The 18,919-nt window shown below is 49.0% G+C and overlaps 1 protein-coding gene across 6 annotated transcripts in view; it reads right to left on the bottom strand.

Annotated features, from left to right (window-relative positions):
• The window catches only part of NECAB2 (N-terminal EF-hand calcium binding protein 2), an 88,920-nt gene extending 70,602 nt beyond the window's left edge, over window positions 1-18,318 (bottom strand). For 4 of the 6 annotated variants that reach the window (XM_080411141.1, XM_080411142.1, XM_080411143.1 and 1 more), the window contains exons 1-2: window positions 11,949-12,213; window positions 2,709-2,733 (exon numbers count right to left, since the gene is read on the bottom strand). In XM_080411141.1, coding sequence (XP_080267267.1) covers window positions 2,709-2,733; window positions 11,949-12,155 — 232 coding nt within the window. In that variant the 5' untranslated portion in view covers window positions 12,156-12,213. The other 2 variants (XM_080411145.1, XM_080411146.1) reach the window with 2 other exon arrangements.
• Between the last annotated feature and the right edge of the window lie 601 nt (window positions 18,319-18,919).

Below are 18,919 nucleotides of genomic sequence, written 5' to 3'. Positions count from 1 at the left end.
CTGCAAAGGAGTGAACACCTTTTCATGCCTGCACAGCACGGTCAACCAAAGAGACCGTTCATCCACAAGCAAAGCTCCCCATGGGCATTATGTGATGGGGTACCTGGCCCCCAGGAGGGTATGTCTGCTGGGCGCGACAGCAGCTCCGTGGAGAAGTGTTTGGGTGCCCAGGGAGGCTGATGGACACCCCAAGGTCAGCTCTATGGGCACTAATCTCTGCTTCTTTGCTTAAATCCAAACTCCCTCTGGTTGGATGAGCAGGACAAGAAAATGCTTCTAAGCATCATGTTGTCCCTGAGCCACTCACCGTCTTCCACTCCACACACAGTGGAGTGATCCTACCTGTTATCCATGTGGACCACTTGCTTGAGCCTTACCAAGAGAGAAACATCCAGGGAGAAGACCATAGGGGAGCTGGGCAGATTCTTCCCAGGGGGATGGGCAGCGGTAGAAACAACAGGTTTGCTCTTGCTGATGGAAGCACCTTGTTTGGCCTTTACCTGTTAGTCATGCTAAAACACAGACGGAGTGTTTGCCCATCATTAGTAACAGTGTAGAAGGTTGCAAAAGCGGGACATTTGGATGGGTTTTAACAACAGCAAGGGAAATGGCCAGCAAAAGTCACCAGCTTCCCAAAGGTATGTTGTTCTTCTCAGAGACCCATCACCAGAGCAGACCAAAGGGCTCCAAAGGCTCATCATTTCCCCAAGATGCAGATTCATGCCACTGGCACCTACCAAATACACCAAGAGAGCTGCCCCTGTGGTGAAAGCTTCACTAAAATTTAACCTCGACAACCTTGTGATGTGGTAAAACCACCAAAATGACAGCTTTGGCCTCTTGGCTGGGTTGGCTGGACACATCTGTTTTCTCCTGGCAGGCAGCAGCTCCCTCCACCATGCTACAGTGCCCAGGGAATACCAAAGCTTGAAGAGCAACTTCTGAGCTACTTCACTCACCCGTCCTAGAAAAGCCTTAATATTGGCACAACAGCCAAGATTTTGTACTTGGAGTTCTGATTCTTCAGCCCCATCGCAGCTGTTACAAATTTAACTGAGACTAAAACAAAAGTGCAGCATCGTTTGGCAGAGCTCAAAAAGCAGTCACTGGAAATAACTATATCAAGACCAGTACGTCAAAGTGCATCCTTTCAACCTTTGTTCAGCAGAGGAATATTTGTTGTTGAAAAGAAAAATTGCTGCTTTAGATTTCAGCTGCCCTACACAGAGGCTGTCCTAGAAATTGGAAGGAAGCTCCGGCAGGAGAGAAGCTAAACATGGGCTGAACAAGGAACGGTTTCCCAGGTTGAAGTTTGGAGTGGCATTTTCAACTTCAGACTGAGATGGGAATAATTAAGCACAGATTTTAGCCTGGTATCTGCAGGCAACCAAGACATTGAGGACTGTAGTCCAAAAACCTTGCTAGACTCTTCCTGATGGAGAGCAAGTGGCAGGTAAGGCTTCATTACAAGCTGGCAACCCTGGCACTCGGCTCCGTGGGGGCAGGCACACCAGCCAGCAGAAGGCAAACAGGCAGCATCTCTCAGAGGCAGCATCTGATATTTCATCAGACAAAACCTCGGGGTCTCCAATTATGCAACAGCTAAGTGCTCAGGAGGCTGTGCAGTACAACAGCCCGGGGATCAAAAGCACAAATTCACTTTTCCCTGTAAGCAGCACTCGGAGGGCTCTGCCCTCCACACCAGCCCCCACCCCCACCCCACCCCAAGCATTCCCCTCCCATTGCACAACTGCTCAGCTGACCCAAGCAACAAATCTCAACGTCTTATTACTGTGTCAGTTGTTATAACCAAACGCCCGCATTAACAGGGCATTTACTTTTGTACGCCAGCCAGCTCACAGCATCCTTCACTGCCTTCCCTAGGGATGGCGACCACACGGACCTACGAGCTCTTACGGAAATCAGGTATCACCCTTTTAAATCTGGTAGGGAAAAAAACAAACTCTCCCCTGTGCTCCTCTGCACAACCCTCCCACACGTCCCTCTGCAAACACACACAGAGTTTTGATGCATATTTAATTTTCCTCTTGTACAACAGGGAAAGAATAGAGACTAGCTCTTGGGATTTTAGCTAGGAGCTAAAATTAAATTGCTTTTCAGTGTGGAGAGAGATCCTGGGATTGGACCCATTGCTTCTTTTTCCCATAACTACATTCCCTCACAGCGGAGCAGCTCTCTCCTTTCAGGATCCCAAGTCATTTAAAGAAGACACCTCTATATTATTCCCCACCTAAGAACAAGGCTTGGCTCAACGAAGATGTTCAGCTCCCTACAGGCACAGACTGAAAACACTCATCGATACATGTGCTCCTTGATGCGTGTCGAGTCCTTCAGGAGCCAAACTACTGATACTCACAGATGAAGTCTGTTTTGCAAAGCTATTCCAAGATTATCAAGAGGTGGATCATCACTTATCACTTAGCTGTGATTTATTTTTACGTTCTTTCTTGTGAAATTGCCCCAAATTGGGTGGATCCCACCCTGGCAACTTGCACACTACTATCACATCTGCTCTAAGATTATCTTGGCCAAAGAAACAACAAAACCTTTTCTGATGCTTACACCATACCAGCGTCAGATTCAATAAACTGCGGGACATTTGAACAGTTAGATGTTGCTATCAGGGAAAACGGTAATACTGACAAAAGTTCAACCAAGAAATGTAAAATACGAATTTACAGACTTACCATTTTTGTCAGCTCTTCTGAAAATCTAGAATTGAAAGAGAAAAAGAAACATTTTTATTATGCTGTTCGACTTGAAAGGGTGAAGCCCTTAGCACCATGTTTAACCCCGTGCACAGGGCAGGACCACGCGCTCCAGCCCCTCAAGAGCCAGCTCAGGTGCTTTGCTGAGCTCACCCTTCCCAAGTCTCAGCCCATCATCCTTCAGACCCACACGATGGGCCACCACTGCTGGGATAGACTATCGACATGGTTGACTTTGGAATAACTGGTGGAAAAGGAGCTAGCCAGCAAAATAAAGATAGCACAAAATGCTTCCAGCAGTTCGGGCATCTCCCATCACCTTCACAGAAGAAAGCCAAATACATGAAGCCAACACAAGATAAATACCCGTTAAAAAAAAATCGATTACACCATCCATGCAGCCAGCCCAGCCAATTTCTCTAGCATCAATAATATCCCTTAAATTAAGTTCCACAGTTCTGCACTTCTGAAACATATTATTTACAATATTTAAAAAAAAAAAAAAAAAAAAAAAAAAAAACCAAACCAAAAAAAAACCCCACAAGTTTCCTGCGTGGGAAGGAGATTATATTTAGACTTAAAACTACAGTGTGGAGGAACAGCCCACAGAGAGGAATCAGATAGCCCTTTCAGAAGAAAACAAATCGCAATAATGTGTAGTACAGTAGAATTTGCCAGGGAGAAAGACAGTAGAAACAACTCCTATTTTTCTGACTAATCTCATTTCAGGAAGACACTCCTGACAGAATGCAATAGCAAGAGGCTTGTGCAAGACTCAAAATCTTACAGGTTTCTGCCAAAAACAGCTGCTAGCACAGGTTTTGCCATAAATTACAAAAAAATCAACATGCTCATAAATTGGGCAGAAAAGGGGAAAACATTTTCATCATCTCTTCAGACCTGGCCCTATTAATTTGAGCAAGAGCAGAGATTTTTGGCTGTACAAAGACATTTCCCTGTGGAGGGAATAAAAACACCAACAGGACAGATGAGAGTCAGCCATAAAATGGAATCTCTTATTTTCTGGGTCATAAAATCATTTAAATTAATAAATAAATAAATAATATCAGAAAAGAAACTGCTGCACAAAGCAAGAAACCCAAGAGACAAACTGAATTGCAGAATGTGCTATTTAAGTGAATATGGTTTAATTAAGGAACATTAATCATTTTTTTGCCCAAAGTTCTTCTTAGGCTGCATAAGGCAAAGTCAAAGATGGACTTTGTAGTGTGCTTCAGCAGAGGCAAACACCTTCTCCTTAAGCCAAGCCTAAATGGTGGGAGTCACTAAGTCCCAGCTTCAAGAGAGGATCATAAAAACCCTACAAGGACTACAGCTTGCAGCCACTCCAAAATGCTTACTTCTTGGGCTGACCATTTTTTAGAGTAATTAGAAGTTGGGGGGGGAAATCCTACTGTCTCCATACTTACGGACTTCATCGAGGTTAAATACGGGTTTTAAAGGGCCAGCCAGCCATGGCTTGTCTACGGGAAGAAAGAATAAAGCCAGGAAGGACAAGCAGGACCCAGCAAGCCCCATGGCTTTGGTACACATCACCCAGCTGTGCACAATATGCCTTGCCCGGAGTGTGAAATATTCCTATTCTCCTGGCTTGGCCACCTCAAGTCCTCACTCCCAACGAGCGCCTCCAGATGAAGCACTTTTCTTTCTAGATGCTGATTCTTTCCGGGCTTTTTATTTCATCACCACATCCTTCTGGTGCTGTTCCCACTGCTTGGGAACAAAGGCATTGCATCGAGTCTAACACAGAAGCAGCGCTGTCTATTTTAAGGTCCTGTGGGAGATCACCGCCCTGCTAAGCACAGAGGGAGAACGGGAAGGCAAAAAGAATCGGTAAAATGTAGCTTCAAGTGGGATAAAGGCTCAATCTGCAGTGCTCTGTTCTGTGGAGCCACCAGCCCTCCCATGAATGATTGGAGCAAGGGGGGGAGGGGGGGGAAATCAAATTAAGAAATTGAAGAAATGTTAAGAAATTGAATTACTTATGTCCAGCTTCACTAAGTGAACTTTTTAGGGCTTTAACTCCCCCAGATACTCCTAGAAAGTATGACCATTTCTAAATGAACACCCTGATGGACGATCACATCATTGCGTTACCTGCCAAGGTTTATTCTACAGGACCAAGCTGTTTAGTTTTTATTGCTAATGAACAAGATTTATTCTTCCAACTTAATTGGACCACCTAAGATTTGCACACACAAAAAAATATTAAACAGGACACCTGGAGAGAAAGCAATTTAAGATAAAGTCATCTGTCAGCACAGGCAGGCAGTACATCAAGGTACGAACACTGGAATGAGCATCAGGAGGCTGATAAAGACATAATATACTCAGTGATAGATCAGTAATGCTGCCAAAAACGCTGCTTCTGTGAAGACTCAGGATTTATGCTCTAGCTCCGCAAACAAGAATGCCCTCCCACACACAGCCTGAAGATGCCCTCTGTTCATGTTTTGAATTAGTTGCTCCACTGTGGGAAGGATGTGGCGTGCTTTCGGTAAGGGAAAGGTGTAAGGTCTGGTGATGGAAGGAAAATCGCAGCCCCTCACACCTCCCCTATGGACCAGCGGGGCAGACCCCCGAAGGCAGCTCAGTGCTGAGCTCCCAGGGAGCTCAGGCAAGGAAAAGTTCCCACCAGCTCCAGCAAGGGGGAATATAAGCAAAGATGCTGCATCATCTCCAACACAGAGGTTGTGAAACTGGTCCACCCCGCTGCCGCTCTCTGCAGGAATGCAGTAACTCCATCGCTGCTATTCGCTCTCAGCAGCAAAGCCGCTTCAACTTAGTCAAGGCAGCAGCCCTGGAGATCAGCGAGAGCGGAGGTGATGAAACATTGATGGAGAAACACCCTGTCCTGCCAGGCCTTCGGCAGAGATTGGCTTCCCGCGCCTCCAGCCCAGCCAAGGACTGTCCCCAGTGGCCGAGAGCTTCGTGAGACAGGAGCCCGCAGCACCGCGCAGCCTGACCAGGGATGCTCTTTCCGCTCCATCACCCCCAGTTCTCCAACTGGTAGGGCAACGCACCGCTTTTAGACGGTAAATGAGAAATTATCCAGTCCAAAAACTACTACAGCAACTGTCTCCCCCATCAGCTATGCTTTAAAACTATTAAGCAAGTCTCCTGAAGCACAGGCGAAGTCACATGGTGAGCCCACAGGATGCCCACAATATGGGCCAAATTAACCCATTTTCTAGGAGTTTCGCAGGCAATGCATGCAGCTCACTGTCTGCAGCGCACTTTTTCCATTTACCAGGTGCTGAGATGAATATAAACTCTGTTTTATTTAGAGCGAGGAACCTCTCTCAAGATTTCTAATAGCTTTTCTTTAAAATGTACATTTTTGCTGTCGTCTCAAATGGCTACTACAGCTATTTGGCTGCCAGAAGTAAGCAATTCAAAACACTAGTGGTAATAATAAACTTGAAACAAATGATGGTTTCAAATTTAAACATTCAGTTCTGCCTTCTCAAAGCTTCTGGATGAGAATATGCGACACTAGGGGCTGCTTAATGGAAGTTTTCTCAGCACTTTTATTAAATTCACACAAGTACTCCCCTAACAAGTCTAAGAATTATTACAGGGCTTAGAGAGTTTATTATCCCTTCAGCAGGTTAATACGATGTTGATTTAAAATAGAGTGTAACTGAGCAAGAATTTTGTTTTCCATCGTCATCTTGGTGCAGAATGGAGGACAAAAAACCCCTAAGTCTCCTGTGTTGAGGAAAGCCTATGGATGTGAAAGCATCCAGATACACCTAAAAACCCAATTAATCTGCTCACTACGTTCCTGCATTCCTGTTCTTTTTTTCTGTTCCTCTCCCTACAAGTCTCAAGACCTCATCTAGAGCCAAGACAAGGTTTTATATCATGTATGGACTTCATCTCTCTAACTCCAGGTACCGGCAGAGATTTCCTCTCCTACAGCCTCTCTGTGTTGCTCTTTCCAGTAATAATGCCAGAAAATAATGAGCTGAAGCTTTGCCACTTTGGACTACATCTTTAGGCATCATCAGGCTAATGAGCTTTCCCCATGTGTGGGGAAAAGCTGGGTTTTGGTGTTTTGCTAAGAAATACACCATTGGTGTGGAAATACTGTCCCTCCACCTCCCAAAACAAGGCTGCTCCAGAGCTCTAGGTCTGCTGGCATTTTTCCCCCTCCAAAGCAGATATCCTCTTTCCCCCCTCCCCTTTTCTCCCCAAGAGAAGGGCAGTTAACACCATATCCCAGCCTCTTTTCACTCTTCCCTTCTCCTCAGACTTTACCTAGCTGTCCTAAATAAAAGTTGCGTGAGACAGGTAAGAGTTCCATTTGATGTCCCCACCTACACAGTACTAAAAATTACTGTTCCATAAACACTGGCCCTGGGTGTAACTCCATTTTGAGCACCCACTACCAACGCCCTGACGAGAAGAGGGAGGATGAAGTCTTCTGTGCAATCATGTACCTTGCAGTGAGCAATCCCTGGACACGCAGAGCCCAGCCGTGCCCTGCCTGCATGGCTTGAGGGGACGACTTCGAGTCATGGATTTCACATAGGGAGGAGGAAAGAAGAGGAGAATTGCCTTCCCGGTTCACTCAGAGAAGTAAGAAGGTAAACAAAGACACAAGGGGTGAATCAACCTTAAAAAAAAGAAAAAGGAAAAAAAAAAAAACGACAAAAAACCCAACCCACGGAAGGAAAAAGGTCAAACCAGAAGGGGATTGGGAAGGGATTCCTGTGGCTGCAATAGCTTTGCTAATAAAGACTGCACTGGAAATTGCATTATTGACAAAGTTGGAAAACTGTGCCACTTCTTAGATTTGCATTTGGAAATGCACCCTTGGCACAATTCTCTGTATTTTCTATCTAAACACCTGACTCAATCCTATGGGGCTGAAAAAGTGGCCATGTAAGAGAGGGTGCAAGAGGAGTCACTAACAGAAGAGCTGGATTTGAATTGATCTTTCTGATCCTGTCAAAGAAGGAAAGAGGCAAATAAGGGTCAAAATCAGTTTTCAGCAAAAGACAGAGCAAACCAAACAAAAAGCTTCATCTGATCTGAAATGAATGGCGCTGCTTTCTTCAGAAGCGTTTAAAACAAAGCCAAAAAGCCACGCAGGTAGTCACCACTGGCAAAGCCAGAAGGGAGGCAGGGATGGCAGTGCCCCTTGGAGCACACAGCTCCGCCACGAGGATGCTCACCCCTAGCCGCGGCTGACCCTTATTTTAGATGCCAGGCAGGAGATGTTCCCTTTCAATGGGCTCTCCCTGGTGTAAACGAGATGGAGCATCTCTGCCTGCAGCCGCCGTGGCTGAGCAGGTCTGACGCGCACTAGAGTTCACACGCCTGCTGTCAACACAGGTTTTTGACAGTGACACAAAGGTAGGGAGCGATGAATGAGGACAGTCGGTAAGTCAGCACTGAAGTGCTCCCAGGCAGAGCGATACCTGCCTAGACATTTCCCATACCTCAGGAGCCATCCGCTTCAGCTCTATACTGCGTGTGGGTTCACTCACACTCAGCAAATACATCTGATATACACTTACCCCACACACACACCATAGTCTCCTTGTCAGAGGTCTTGTGACATTTGAGGATTGGTTCTGGACTGGAAATGCCACCATCCCCACACACGGATTTGAGCAGCACTGTGACAGCTTCAACTTCTTTTTAATAAAGCAGTTTTGCCCTCGTTGATGCAGAGAGGAGCTCAGGGCATCTTCAAACAGCCCAGAAGGCAGAGAGAACATAGCGTTACCACAATCTCACATCATAAACTCTGGGTAGGCATTAGTTATCTACAGCAGATTACACACGCTGCCAGTCCTGAGGTTCTGGCTCTTGCAGACGGAGCAGCTGTGAGCAACCCAGACCCACAGAGCAAACACCCAGAGAGACACCCAAGGGCAACCTCAGGATGGGTACAGACTCTTGGCTCAACCCCAGCCCCTTATGCTGATTTAACAGATGTTTTAAGACCTTACCATTAAATGCAAAGTGGTATCTTCCAGGCTCCTAGAGTGACATATCACCTCCGCTTGATCTGCTACCACCACTGAAGAGCATCTGTCACCCCCTAGTTTTACTTGCTGTGTATTTTAGGCAACGCGTAGGACTTGAATATCTTCTTCATTAGTTTGCTACCAGGGTTTAGTTAATCTGCTTTTTTCACACTTGGAAACCTATGATTTTGAGCTGAACTAGTAAACATTATTCAACCTTTTTTAATCCTTTACCTGAAAGGACGTGGGAAAAATAGAAGAAAAATACTGAAACAAGCCCAAAGGTAAGATTCATCCTCCACGTGGCAGCAGCCAGGTTGATGGCAGAAGACATCCAACCCCCTTGTTGTATTTTGTTATTCCTCAGCCCTCAGGTTTGCCCCACACAACCACAGTTCTGTTTCTTTGGTGGAAAGGGTGTAGGGAACTTTGTGCTGACCCACCAGCCACACTCATGGTCTGGAGGAGTCAGAACAAGCTTGTCAGGGATGGCTGAGTCAAAGGAAAGAAAGAACAGAAGAGGAAGAAAAAGTGACTAAGGTACCATTAGCGTCAGAGCCATCTTACCTAATTCATAGCCAAATGAATTAAGCCAAGCTTAACCCTCCTTCTCCAGCCCCCGATGAACTGCCTACAGAGCACACCAGCTCATGTGAACGTGTAAGTTAAATATAAAATCTTACGGGTCTTTTACTTCATCGCCACCCACCGAGAAGTTACACTGCTCCGTGGCTGGGACTCGCTGCTTCCCCAGCACATCCACATAATGCAAAAACTTGAATGAATTAATTGGGAAACGTGTTCTCATCCCTGAGGATTCGGTGGGATCCCTGGTACTTTTCTGCTAATGTGTGAAAATTAACCTAAATGCATGTTCTCATGTTTAAACTCTTTGTTTGAAAAGGCAGGGAGGGTCTCATGGTGCACTTGAAGAGCCCGTTACAGTGAAGTCACAGTTTCAGTTTATGTTTCTGTTGTAACTGGGAAAAAAAGGGAGAGAAGCAAGTTCTAAGGGAGTAGGAAAAAAACCCTCCAAACCCTTAAATCTTACATTTCCAGCATCCATTTCTACTTTCAGCAGGTGAGAAAGGGCACCCAGTCCCCTTGTGAAAGGGAAAAAGGATCTGCACGCCCAGCTCTGTAGTATTTCCCACCGGTTAAAGACATTCTGAAAGTTCATGGCTGATTTTCTCAGCTCAAACCTCAAAGCAGGAAAAAAAGCCATTTACAGATGGTAAAACTGAACAGATAAGATACCATTTTGGTGGGAGAAGTCCTAACTCAGGAACCTCTTGTATAAACTTAATGTTGCTTCCCAATTGAATTTATGCTCTGAAGCCTAGATTCCACATTATTGTAAAATTTTGGTATTTCAGGGCAGGTAAGAAAAAGAAAACCAAAAACCCACAAACTGAAAACCCAAACAAGTTAACTTAACAGACTTAAGGGTATTAGATGCATTTACCTTTTCAGTTTCCCTGTGAAGCAGCATTTCCTACAGCCTGCAGCTGCCCAGCTGCTGGCCCGTTTCACCGGGCAGGACCATCCATCCCAGCCCTCTGCTCTCCAGGCTGCTTTGGGCACCTTGGTAGACCCAGTGGCACTGGTTCATTCAGGGAACCAAAATCCCTGTCAGCCCAGGGTGCTCAGATGTAATGAGTTTCGGATCTGCCAACCCATGCCTACCAGGGACGTGGTAGAAGATCCAACAAATCATTTAGAAAATGCAAGGACTTGCGTGGAAGAGTTACTACTGCCTAACTCCAAGGAGGCTGGAGGAGAGTGTGAATTATCCTTTACTACAGCCAGTGTCTCAATAGTTTATTTTTGCATTCACTACTTTTTTTTTAATAAAGCCAGGAGATAGCAAAGCTGAGGATCTATGTGTTTAATTACTAGATGCCGTGGAAAGACTGTAATTACACCAATTACACCGTTTGCACTCCAGTTGATTCCACCCCATTCTGCCAATTCATTTTAAGTGCAAATAGCCTCGTTAGCTCCCTAATCAGGAAGTCTATAAATACCGCAGTGGTGGCACTAAGCACAGCCCTGCCTGCCTCCCCAAACCTGGGTAAGGGAGCCCTGGGTCCCACACACTCGCAGGCACTCAGGACCATGCTGCCCAGCTCCCCCTGCACAGACCCTCCCAGCTGCAGCCCTGCAGGGACTGGGGTCCAGGATCTGGGGTGAACGGCGGACGCCAGGTGTACCCCTATGCCCAGCTAACCTGGGGCAGCCCACGGTGCAAGACTCATGGGGGGTTGCAGGACCTGGAGTCCTGCATCCCCATCCAGTCAAGCTAATTGATTAAGGATCAACAGTGCATTCCAACCCCAGCCGGTCCAGAGGCTGCAGGACCTAGGAAAGGGGCTGCAGGACCTGGGGTGCACCCTCATGTCCAGCCACTCCAGAGGATGCGGGATTCTGGCAAGGAGATAAAGGATACAGGCTGCATCTCCATGCCCAACCAGTTAGAAAAAAATACGCAAGACTCGGGCTGCACCCTCATGCCCAGCCACTTTGGGGGTGCAGGGGCCCAGAAAGGGGGTACAGGATCCAGACTGCACCCCTTTTCCCAGTTGGTCCGGGAAATGCAGAACTTAAGTGCATCTTATTCCCAACGGTCCCAGGGTGTGCAGGGCAGGGGAATGCAGGAGCCCGGCTGCGCCCCTAGCCCGCCGCCAGTCCAGGAGGTGCAAGATCCAGACAAGCAGGTGCAGGACCCGGGCTGCGACCCCCTGCCCAGCCAGCCCAGGGCACAGGATCTGGAAAGGGGTTGCCGGATTTGGGCACTCCTACCCCCAGACAGCGCGGGAGGTGCAGAACCTGGTCTGCACCCCATCCCCGACCGGCCAGGGATGCAGGATCCGAGGAATAACCCTGGTGCCAAAGCCGGTCGGGGGTGCAGGAACGGCGGGGCATGCAGCGTGGGGTTGCGGGAGCCAGGGCGCAGCCTCTTGCCCACCCGCTCCGGGAGATGCCGGACCCGGGAATAACGCCGGTCCCGAGCTGGCTGGATGGGACAAAGGGATGCAGGACCCGGCTGCGCCCCACGCCCACCCAGCCCGCGGGTGCAAACCCCACGCGAGGGGGTACAGCTCCAGGCTGCGCCCCGATGGCGAGCAGGACCCGTGCGAGCAGGGATGGGGACAGGAGCCGCGGTGTTACCCGCGTCCCGGGGTGCGGGACCGGCGGTGCGGGACCCACTCACATCGAGGATGACGGAGGTGCCCTTCCTCTGCTCGGCGGCGGCGGCTACGCCCGGGGTGAGCAGCTCCCGCTCGGCGACAGCCTTGTCGCTCATCCTGGCCACCACCCAGCGCAGCAGCCCGTCCAGCCCGCGGAGCGCCGGCGGCGGCTTGCGCAGCAGCAGCCTCTGCACGCCGGCCCGGCAGTACCGCGCTGCCTGCTCGCACATCGCTCAGCCCGGCCTCATGCCGGAGCTGGGGGCTCCCTCCTCCTCCTCCTCCTCCTCCTTCTCCGCCTCCTCCCACCGCCACACGGCGGGGGGGACCCGCGCGGCTCCTGCCCGAAGAGCAACTGGGGGGGGGGAAGGGGGGCGGATTTTTTTTTTTTGGGGGGGGGGGAGGTCACCCCCGAGGGGCCCCGCTGGGTGCTGCCTGCCTGCTCCCACCCCCACACAGCCCCTCCTGCCCTGCTCCAACACAAAGCAGCCTTTTGGGCATTTTTTATCTAAAGAGAGTATTCCTGTTGCATGTCCTCTCACATCTGCAGCCCACCCCCCCACCCCACCCCCCACCCCCCACCCCCCATTCTAGCAGCTCTTTGTAAGGACAGCAGAGAGCAAATTTCTTGCTAGTAAATAAAACTTGCCTCTGACGCCCTACTTATACTCCAAGAAGTCCCTGTAGGATGAATAGCCATCCCTATAGGATGAAAATCCCGCTGGAGCATTGCAGCATTCACAGCTACAGAGCAACCCACAGTGCTCAGCTGGACAAATATTTCTAATCCTGTGACTGTGTATTATGAGGATATCCCTTTGCGATACTCCTGTGCACACCTACAGAGGTGAAGATCTAGGCTTGCAGTAGGAGCAATACATCTTCTGGCCAAAACACCACTAGATCATTTCATCTCCCCCACACACACTCGAGGAGATGCTCGCATTTTGAGTTCACACCCAGAAAGGCACCAGAGAGCTCAGACCAGCCCCTCTGGGGGTGCCCAGAGCACTAGAGTGGCCAAAGGCTCCCAACAGCCTTTCCCCCCACCCAGCCACAGCAGCCAGACCCTCTCGCAGGCAGCTCCAGGGGACTTTGTACCCCACCAGGGCCACATCCCCAGATTTGAACATCTCTGATGCAGGAGCAAGCAAGCCCAGCACCCCTGTGCAAGCGTTACACACCTCCCATGCTGAGCCCTGTGCCTGACCTCCAAAGGAGGAACAGCATAACCAACAGCCCTGACCCGCTACCGCTTTAAGAGAAAAAAAACCAAAAAACGATAAAAAATTATTTCTTTAAACAGAAAAAACTTGGCAGTGCACCAAGACCCCCCAGGAAAGCCTTCCTGGAGATACTATTTAGCCTCTTCTTCTAACCACCCATCTTTATTCAGGTAAATTAGGGTGAAACCTTGCTGTTTGAGGTGGCAGGTGGGGGAACGTGCATTTTTCTCTCGCTGCTGCTCAGAGAAAAGTGAGTGGGAGCCCAGTTCTCTCTGCTGGAGTATGTGGATAATGGCTGGAGGCTCTTGAAAGGCTTTTCAGTAGCTGGGGCACAGAGGTGTGTGGCAGTAGGCCAGAACACCCGTGGGCTGAGCCCCTCTTTCACCAAGCTCTCACCTTTCTGGGTTTCCTTCTTCTCCAGCAATGCAAAATTAATGGTGAAAAACGGAGGAACTTCGGGGGGTTGATGTTGGCTCATGGGAGCTGTGTGGAACGCTTGAACAGTTCTGTGTTCATTTACAGGGATGCTCAGAGCAGGCTGGTGTACAACCCGGTCATCACTCAGTCCCCACTCACAGCTCACAGCAAAGCTAATCGAAGGCAAGACACGTCTTATCATCCTTGCCATGAGCTTAGGATGGCATCCCTACACACCAACTGCTGGTGCCAAACAGCCCGCACCCCTCATGGCCCAAATTATTGCACTTTTTTGTATTTTCACAATCCTCAGGTTATTTATAGGCTTCTTTCTCCTTTAGACATCCCTCTGCTAAAAGACTGGTTCAGACTGTATTAGCCACACACATTTTAGTATTATTATATGCTCATTATTTAAACTATTTACTGAAGAAATTTATAAAGGAGGTTTTCTGAATGTTTCTTTCCACGTGCCATCGAGATTCATTACTTGACTTGGAAGTTTGCGACTATTTCTCTATTTCTGTCAAAGTCAGTTCATGTAAATGTCAAAAACAGCTCTGTGGCATTTAAATACTCATTTTTCCTCCTAAATGGGTCTAGATAGAAAAGGTTTCAGCCACTCAGACATTTGGAAGAAGGCCCTCATTCATACTGGGCTGTGTTGCTAGGGGCTTAGTTATTCCCAAGTTTCCACGAGGCTGAAAATGGAAAAAGCAAGGAAAAAAAGGGGAAAGGCAGTTCTACTTACCTGAGCCAGGTGAGAAAACACAGGAACCCCCAAGGCATGTGCTCAGGCTGGTCCCAGCCCACCCATCACCCCCCAGCCAAGGGGAGGACAGAGGCACAGATGTCAGGTTGGGCTCTATGTGCCAGAACTCATCCCCTCCTGCCTGCCCAGGGAGAAGGGGCACTGTCTGTACTGAGCAAATAAACACGACTGCAACCCGGGCACTGGGGCTTTGCCAGCCTCTCCTGCCACCACGTGCTACTGGTCACGGCACTGCCCAGGTCCCTGGCAAGAAGCCATCAGCCAGGGCCAGAAGAAGAAACCAAACAAGTGATGGCCACGTGGAAACAATAGGGTTTTGCCTGCTCTAGAACACCTGTCTGCCGCTTGAGCTGTGGCTCCCTGGCATCCAGCACACTTCTTGCTCCTTTGTTAAAGGTGGAGAGAGCAGGACCACCAGCAGCCACCAGCTGCCTGGCAAGCTTTATGCATGCGCATCATGCAGATGCCGAGTGGCATAGGAAGAAATAGGAGAGAATGGAAAGGAGACAAAAAGTTAAATCCAGGCAAAGTTCATCCCGGTGAAAGCAATGAGCATTAATTGCAGGTCTGGATAAACCCAGAGCAGACAGGCCACACAGCGTCCCACAGCAGCAGAGCCCATACGCAGAGCAGCCCACTGCCTCTGCTGCTGATCCAGGAGCGTTTTGCTTTCCACGCTGCTTTGCAGAGCTCAAACGCTGCCCGACGGCTGTCAGGGCACGCTGCAGAAGGAAAGGCAGCAGCTGCAGCTCCACTTTCCCCTCCTTGACATTCAGTAGTGAGCTTCCCCGCTGCTGCCCTAGCCAGGGCACACACACGTGGTCCCAGACCACTACAGTCGAAGGCTCCAGTAAGGATGAGAAGGTTGTTGAAGGCTGGGAGAGATCAGACATATTGTCCCACACCCCCAGCTCCAGGTTCAGAAACTCGGAGATCTCAAGAAAAGGCTATTGCCACGCCAGCTTCAAGTCTTGATCTTGGCCCAGTGCTTTTCCCTCCCTGATGCATGTGGTGCTCGGCACAAAGCGTTGGTTTACCCCCATCACTGGCGATGTTTGCTCCGCAGGCTTTCATAGGAGGCTCAGCCACGTGCTATGCCCAATATTTTCCAGCAGTTTCTGGAAAGGCTGTTGGAGCAGGAGCTCAACCCATGTGCTGTAATTTCAAATGAGAGGCGACCTGAAGAACCCAAGGGCTCCTCTGAAAGAAAGGTCCGAGACAGAGCAGAAGTCCTGCCTGCAGCCCAGCGTGGCAGGCAGAGCCAGCGGCTTTCATCTCCCCTTTGAATTCTGCCTGCTCCCCCCTGCCCCTCAGCGCACAGCGGGGAGTTGTATTTAATTAAAAACTTCCAACAGGCAGGACTGCAGCCTCAGTTGGTGCAAAATGTCACATATGACTTACTAATATTTCCTAATATGACTGAGGGATTGAGGTTAATCTAATGGTTTGATGGCAGGAGGAAGGAATGACGACCCCGTTACAGAGATGGGAATTAGGTAGAGTGACAATGACCTTGCTGGCACAGCCCAGGGGGCTGGAACGGCTGCTTTAGTCCCTGCACTAATTTGTGTTTATTATAATGCAGCGTGTAATCACCAGGTGATTTCATACCAAACTTATACGCCAGGTTTGAAAACGCCACACTGCCCACAGCACCAAGGTAACACACTGGTCTGAAGACGAGCCAGGAAAACCATGTACAGGTGAGCTGTAAGTTAACTCCTAAGAATTCAACAAACCCCCTCCCCTCTGCACTTTGAGGGGTCCAGAGCTCGTGGTTTGGGGAACACAGCTAATCAAACACCGAGCCCAGCCCAGTCACTGGGGTCACAAGTTTCTGATCCAGGCTGAGGCAAGCAGGAGGCTTCGAACATCCCGTTTCATGTCACATTGATCTTAGAGTGCTATGCTGGCTCTTGCTTTGAGACAAAATGCAGACTTGGACTTTAAATACCTCCAGAGCCTCTTCCAACTACAGTTACGTTAGTGAGCAAAACCTTCCCCTCTTTTAAAGCACCCTGCTTGCAGCCAGGCACCCCCTCCTGCTCCAGGGCCAGCCGGCAGCCACGGGGGAATGGGCTCAGCCCGGGTGGGAGACCCCCCGCGTGGAAGCGGGTGAGCAGAAGGGCTTTTCTGAGTACTCACCCCCCCCCATTGCACTCGTTGCTACAAATGTAGACTGGGCACAGTGTGAGAGTTCAGGTTTTCCCTGGTCATAATCCTAAAGGCAACCCATGGATATCTGGGAAACTCATCAAGGGGAATTAGCTGGACTAACCTGACCATCAAACAAAACTCCTGCAGCATTAGGAGATCACAGCCCCCACATGCCCAGACTTCCCCACAGCTCTGAGATGTTCACCAGAGCACTACGAGGAATTACCACCATAAGAAACAAACATCAAATAAATCTTTAAAAATATATTAAAGCACCAAATCATAAAGAGACTCACCTTCCAAGACGTACCCAAGCTCGTCCCGGAGAAGGGCTGGGAGCTGTGTGGCTTCTTCCAAGCTCCCAGCAGCAGCCCAGCTCCCGGCTGGGGCTGTGGGTATCCTGTGAAATTCAGGACATGTGTGCTGAGGGCTCCACACCAGCCCCAGGCATGGCTTTCCCTCCCCAGGGAAGCTGCCGCTGTTGAGTGGAAACCTTAGAAAACAAAGAGTATTGAATTGTTGTTATTGTGAGGTGCAGGGATGCAGGCAAACAGCAGGTAAAACCCCTCTGCTGATGTGCTGATAAAGAAATTCAGGGGGCAGATGGTTTTGTTTGGGTATTTTTTAGCCTGCTTGTTTGGGTGATAAGAAGACATTACCCAGCCCTGTCGTTTTGGCAATTGATGAAATGAGCATTTAACCCCAAAACCAACACACCCTTGTTTTAAAGTTACAGGCCACTCACAGGTAGAGCCTGTGAGTGTGTAGTTGTAGGGAAGAGATGCTGTAACATTTTTCTAGCAGGTTTATTATTTGTAATAGTGTTCACATAAAGCAGACCAAAATATTTTCCCCTTCAACATGCAATTTAAGTCAGAACTTTTAAGAACCCTTGGAATAAGCTAATCCATTTCTGATGACCTTTCAAAATTACCCTTTGTTTCCTGTGCCTGGTACACCTCATGTCAGATCATATGTAACAGCATAAAGAGCACAGAAACAGGGAACTGTGGACTTTCAGATTTATAAGCCTGTGTGCAGGAATGACCATCGATTAAAATTTTTTTTGAGTTATTGCACCTAAATAAATTATTGCCTCTTTATAATTGACCTCTGCAATTGCAACATGAAACTGTCAAATTACATCATTTTAATGGACAAAATGTGTCTGCAAATGTATTGAAATTAGAGCAGTCAAGCTTCTTCATAGCAAAAGTGGAGAGGGACTGACCTTTTTCCCGTTGCTCACGCCCTTTATAATTAAATTCTAAAGTCATGTATTTCCTGACCTTTGCCCAGCAGATACCACTTCTGGACAAATTTTGGGAGGAAAGGTTTCCCCAGTTTGTTACTGACAATAAATACTGTTAATTACTGACCGGAGGCTAAAATCTGACAGCTTTAAATGTAAGAAGGACTCCCTCTGGGGTACAGCATGTAGGCACGATGGCAAAGCCCCTCTGGCAAGAGCCCGGGCAGAGTCGCAGGGCACAGGCAGGATGCTGGCTGAGAGCTGTTTAAGGGGATGCTCAGTGCAGAGAAATAAAATAGAAACCTTCCATATTCTGAACATATTTAACCTGTGGCCAAAGCTGGGAACACGTGGAGGTTATTCAGAAGGGCATAAAACTTGCTTGAGCATCCCTTTGCCTGCAGCATTGCTCCCTGTCCTCAAAGCCAGGCTGAAACTGCAGAGCAGGAGCGATTTTGGCATGAAACCTGTGCCGAGAGAGGCTGCACCCACAAGCCAGGCTGGCTTCACACAACCCCAGCACCACGCTGGAGCCCCAGGGTGGGAGCACCCCCCCCACCCCCCACCCCCTCCCACCCCCCCACCCCCACCCCCAACCCCCCGAGCCTCTTGGCGGGTGGCCAGAGGAAGAGTTGGATGTGAAAATGCCAGAGAGCCTGGCAGGCTGTGCTGACACTGGGGCACTGCTCCAGCAGCTGCCAGCTGGCTGTGACCTGCCCTCAGCCACCCTGGGGACACCCAGGACCAAATTTCACATAGCCCCAGGGTTTGCTGGTCTATCTATCTACACAGGCGGCTGCACGCCTAGGTGGGATCCCCAGGGGTGAGGGATCACTGCCACAAGCACGCTCAGTAAATGAAGTTCAGGGTAAGCAGATGGCACAGCAGCAAGCACTGGCAGCAAGAAGAGGTCTGTCGGGTGCTCCCCAAAGGGTGCTCACTGCAAGTTCCAGGAGTGAGCTGGTCTTCCGTGTCAGACCATCAATTTAGTAGCACACTCAAGGCTGCTCCTCACTGCTTAAGCACCAGGCACATTCGTTTTCCCCACAGCATTTTATTTGTCCTTATTCGCTGTCCTCAAAGTGACAGAAGCGGGGAAATTATTTATATTTCACACCGCTCCAGTAATTATTCACCAAGGGTTTGGATGAGTAACATCTTCTGTTTCTCCAG

Source organism: Falco punctatus (genome assembly GCF_963210335.1).
Source record: "Falco punctatus genome assembly, chromosome: 14".
NCBI lineage: Eukaryota > Metazoa > Chordata > Aves > Falconiformes > Falconidae > Falco > Falco punctatus.
This window is presented reverse-complemented; position numbering and strand designations above follow the sequence as displayed.